At 32.7% G+C, this 5,126-nt stretch overlaps 1 protein-coding gene across 1 annotated transcript; it reads right to left on the bottom strand.

Annotated features, from left to right (window-relative positions):
• Positions 1–3,178: 3,178 nt before the first annotated feature.
• LOC120090691 lies at positions 3,179–3,940 on the bottom strand. Its single transcript, XM_039048408.1, has 2 exons — positions 3,913–3,940; positions 3,179–3,732 (listed from the first exon to the last, which is right to left on the bottom strand). Exons 1-2 carry the CDS (start codon positions 3,938–3,940, stop codon positions 3,179–3,181), a joined length of 582 nt encoding a protein of 193 aa, XP_038904336.1.
• Positions 3,941–5,126: the final 1,186 nt, after the last annotated feature.

A 5,126-nucleotide genomic window follows, 5' to 3' on the forward strand; every position in this document is an offset into this window, starting at 1 on the left:
TATTTGAATGAGATTCAAAATAATATAATGTATATAGATATATTATAATATAAAATTAATTTTGAATGAGATTCAAAATTATACTTTATTATATGAGAGTAATGTTCGAATAAGATTCAAATGTTAATTGTATGAATGAGATTCATATAATTACTATAGGTTATAATTAATATGAATGAGATTCATATTAAAACTATAGGTTACATGAGAGATATATTTGAATAAGATTCAAATATTAAATTAATATGAATAAGATTCACATTAAAACTATAGGTCAAAATTGATGTGAATAAGATTCATATCAAAACCATAGGTTATGTGAGAGGATGTTATTTGAATATGATTCAAATTAAATTAAATATATGATATTTAATTATTAATTAATAAATAAATAATTAGTTAATATTATTATTTAATTGTATATTAAATTAGATTTAATATGTTATTTAAATAATATAAAAATTGGAATAACTCCCTTGGGAGTCATTCTACGCATAATGGAGGGGAATTATAACTCGCTCTCCATTTTATGCATAAGTGTTACAGAACAAGAGAAGAAAAATTTCTCTCATAAACAGTAACTCTGAAAAAATCTTTTTGTATTCTTCTCTTTGATCTTCCAAAACAAGAAGGATCTTACCATCTTGTTCCTTGTCTTAAACATAGCAAGGAAGGCATGGTGGTGGTGTCCTGGTGATTAACCGTGTTCCTGAAAGAAACTTTAAGTTTGAGGAAGATTTTCTTCGTGGATGTTCGTGAGGTTGTGGAGAATGAAGCATTCAAGAAGGTTTTCAAGGGTATTTTCCTCTCCTCTTTTAAAGCATGCTTATAAATGTGTATGTTTATCTTGTTACACAATAATTTCTCTATTTTTCAAGAACTTTCAAAAGGGATTTTGATGGCACATGTGTTTGTATGCTTCCATTGAGGAAATTGATTCCTTTAAAGGCATCTCGAAATTTTTCCACTCATTCTTTTCGAGCTTTAGGTCATGCCAAATATTTTTTACTATGGAGATAGGTTAATCATCAAAGTCTACAGTTTCTATCAATTTGTTCACCAGTTTAGCTTTTATTAGGATATACCAAACAATCTTGGATGCATCCCGGAGGTTAACTTAAACAATGTCTTGCACCATTGGAGGATTTGCATCCATTGTGGTGAGAAGTCTCAAGTATTTCTTCCGGCACTTGCATTGAATCCTCAAGATCACGTCACTGCTCATTTTAAAACCTGGTGGCTGAACAAGCATAGGGACTATTTGGAGAAGAATGTCTACAAATTGGTGGATGGAACAATTCCTCTTCCAGGCCAATCCAAGCTTCCCAAAAGAAGTGGAGCTAACTTCGCGGGTAAACAACTCCGTTTAATTTATTAACAATCCTCAGACGCTCCAAATAATTCCAATGAAGGGTATAAAAACCAAGAAGATTGTCATTGGAAAAGAGCAAAAACATCTAAGGATACTTTTGACCACGATCGTCAGCTCTTTGAAGCTGCTCTTGATAACTTTTAGACTTTTGGTGTCAGGGAAACTCAAGTTAAGTAACCTTAAGTGCACAATCCCTTTTTGTCTTACTTTTGTCATTTAACTTACCCTTTTTTTTTTAATTTCTTTTTTTAGTCTTTTCAAAATGGTTCAACTCAGGAAGAAGAAAATAAACACAACGTTGAGTCTATGACAAGCCCTCGAGCTCTTAAGCCCTCACTAAATGTGCAAAAGGCTCGCTGTGGCCCAAGACGAGAAAAATATGAAGTCATGCCCTACAACCATTAACAAGTGATCTTAACCCGCTCAAAAGAAATTAGTCACATCAGCCTTTGATGTTTCTCATTTCTACGCCGATAACTTGATTTTTTAAATTCGACAACAGACTACTGTAACAATATGGGATAACTTTCGGCAAAAGATTGTCCATACTCCGTTTGAGCATACAGGTAATCTTGAATCGAAAATGCGAAAGATCTTTAATGTGATTGCAGAAAGAAAAACAGATAATCTAGCCTCTTTAAAAGAATTTATGGGTGGCTACTTTAAGGAAATCGAGAATCACAATCAACTACGATTATAACTTAAAATTCAAGTAACTAAAGACAATAAACTAGAAGAGGAGAAAAAAAATGCTTGTGAAGATATTGTGAGCTGACGAAAGCTGCATGCTCGAAGAGAAGGATACCTTTGAGTGTCGATTCATACAATTGTCCATAAAGGCAGCTGAATGGGAAGCAAAACTCGAAGTTGTGCATGTACAAACCAATAAACTCTCTAATTTAATCTCCAAGAATGTTAAAGGCTTAAGCCAAAAGCAATGTAAGATCTCAGATAATTGTGTAAAAATCGACAACCTAGAATCTGCCCCTACTCTTATCAATGCAGATGCTCGAATGTTATCGACACTTTGAGAATCGAAAGCCTGTACAAGGAGTTGAAGAGTTTCAAATGAAGTCCCTAATTCAAGACCTCTTTTATATAGCTTTTGCTGTTAGTTTACTTTACAAGATTTAAGAGATTTATAATTGAACTTTTTCCCTTTGAGGTTTTATTTTTCATGTTTGTTTCTTAGATTGAATGCAATTCCTCACCCTTTTTTTTTCTCATTTAATTGAAGTTCATATATATTCAAATTACCTGCATATCCTCACAATGAATGGAACTCTAGTTATAGCGTAGTTCGAAGGAAATTTTTTTTATAATGCCACTGATATTAAATCTCTTTAAACTGCTTACGTACTCTTTATAATGAATAAGGATCAAGTTATAACGTAGTTCAAAGGTTTTTTTTTAGGGGGAGGCATTCATCTTTTAAGTTCATGTGGGCCAGGAGCACCATGCAGTTTATATTCTTATGATAAGGAGTTCTTTACATATTTATCAAACATACAATTTCTTAAGAAACTTGTCGTTGATTAGGCCAATTCTTAATCTATCTTGATCGACGATCTTGTATGCTCCATTTTTGTAGACTTCTTTGACGATGTAAAATCCATCTCATTTAGGTGTGAACTTATTTCCTGTATGTCTCGTTGTGATGATTGGTCTTCTTACAATAAGTACTAGATCACCAATCTAAAATGATCGAGGCTTCACATGCTTATCAAAGGCTTTAGAAATTCATGCTCGATAACATTCCAACACCCGCTGAGCTTCTAGCCGGCTTTCATTGAGTGCTTCTAACTCTTAAAGATGTAACTTGGTATTGTCTTCTATGGTCAACTCTTCTTGCACTGCCATTCTTAGTGATGAGATTTCTCTTTCTAGAGAGAGAACAACTTTCACTTTATAAACAAGAGAATATGGTGTAACTTCTGTAGGAGTATGATGAGTAGTTTGATAAACCCATAATGCTTCTTCAATCTTCTCTTGCCAATCTCTTTTCCACTTAGAGACAATTTTCTTTAGTAGATTATACAATGTTTTGTTGAATGCCTCTATCAACTCATTTGCAGTTGCATTGTACATGGATGACTTGTATTGCTTGAACTTGGATTTCTCACATAATTTATACATCAAGCTATTGGAAAATTGCCTCCCATTATCTGTCACTGTTTGAAGGAGAATACCATACCAGCAGATGATGTGAGTTCGGATAAAGTCCATTGCATTTTTCTTCTTAGCTTCTTGCAGGGCGATGGCCTTGACCCAACTTGAAAAGTAACTCGTTGCTGCAAGGATGTAAGAATGTCCTACTGATGACTTAGGTGCTATAAGACCAACAAGATCAAGTCCCGAAGCTTCAAAAGATCATGATGCAACAATTGCATGTAGATGTTCAGGCAGTTGATGAATGAAGTTTGTATGGTATTGACAAGTCTTACACTTACTCCATTGAATCCTGGATCATCTTGGGCCAACAATAACCCATTTTCTTTAGTTGGAATTGAAGCTTTGGTCCAGATTGATACGACAGACACCTGAATATGCCTCTTTTACAGCCTTCATCGATTCCTCTTTTCTAAACCATCGAAGAAAGAGCCCTTCAAGGAAGCATCAATATAAAACTCCTTTGTAATAAACAAAGTGAGAAGCTCTTCTTCACACCTTAGTTTTATGGTTGAGGTCTTTCGATATGCTCAAGATAATCTATAATGGGTAGTTGTTAGTCTTCCTCGTCAGTTAAGCAGGCTGATATCACGTTCATTTCTTCACATTCAATCTCGACTAGTGGTATGACCCAACTTTGACAAAGCAATATGTTTAGAGTTACATTGTCTAGACTTGTCAGGGCAGTAGCCAATGTTGGCTTTTTGGCCCTTAATCTCAAATTAATTAATTTTAATTAATTAGTTAATCAATGTTTTGATGATAACAAACTCAATTTTTAATTACCAAAAATCTTAGTGTTTTAATATATCCATAGCGTAGAGCTCAGAACAACGATTCCAACACCTCTTGAATCACTCAAATCGGAGCTAAAACGAAGACGATATGACTGAAATAAGTCTATAGAGAAAATACCGTGGTGGATGACGTGGCATAACTAGACCATTTGCATGTAGACATATGACAACATATTGATTGATGGTGGATCATTAAGAGATTAACATATGATGGACTTTTGATTTTTGGATTGATTTCAAATAAAAAAATGAAATTTAGATGAAATTTAAAAAGAAAATAAATTTAATATTATTTTATGTTTGTGTCTAACGGTTAGTTTTTTTTACACATGGTATGTTTTTTATTTTTGGATTTACTTTAAAGAGAATGAATTTAAAAAGAAAATGAATTAAAAGGAAAATGAATTTAATATTATTTTATGTTTGTGTCTAACGGCTAGTTTTTGACACATGGTATGTTTTTATTTTTTGGATTAATTTTAAAAAGAAAATGAATTTCAAAAGAAAAGAAATTTAATATTATATTTTGTTTGTATCTAACGACTAGTTTAGTTTAAAATCTCCACCAAAATCCAATAGTACAAATTAATTGTGGTTTCTAAAAATTTTTCCATCTCTATATAAACCATCTTCCTCTCCAAATTTTAAAACAAACAAATTTTACATTTCATAATCCTCCAAAACACAAAAGTTCCATTGTTGCTCTCTCTAAGTTCACAATTTTTTTTTTTCATCTTATTCTTGAGAGAGTGTTATTGTATTGTGAGGATAAACTTGTTGAATGCTTA

The sequence above is a fragment of the Benincasa hispida genome, chromosome 11 (assembly GCF_009727055.1).
Source record: "Benincasa hispida cultivar B227 chromosome 11, ASM972705v1, whole genome shotgun sequence".
NCBI lineage: Eukaryota > Viridiplantae > Streptophyta > Magnoliopsida > Cucurbitales > Cucurbitaceae > Benincasa > Benincasa hispida.

What these genes read in the sequence shown, in the direction of transcription:
- LOC120090691 (XM_039048408.1), bottom strand. Translation starts at nt 3,940, where the DNA reads ATGAAGGCTGTAAAAGAGGCATATTCAG. An exon ending in TGTAAAAGAGGCATATTCAG is followed by an intron (nt 3,733 to 3,912) that starts GTGTCTGTCGTA and finishes GATCTTTTGAAG; the next exon opens with CTTCGGGACTTGATCTTGTT.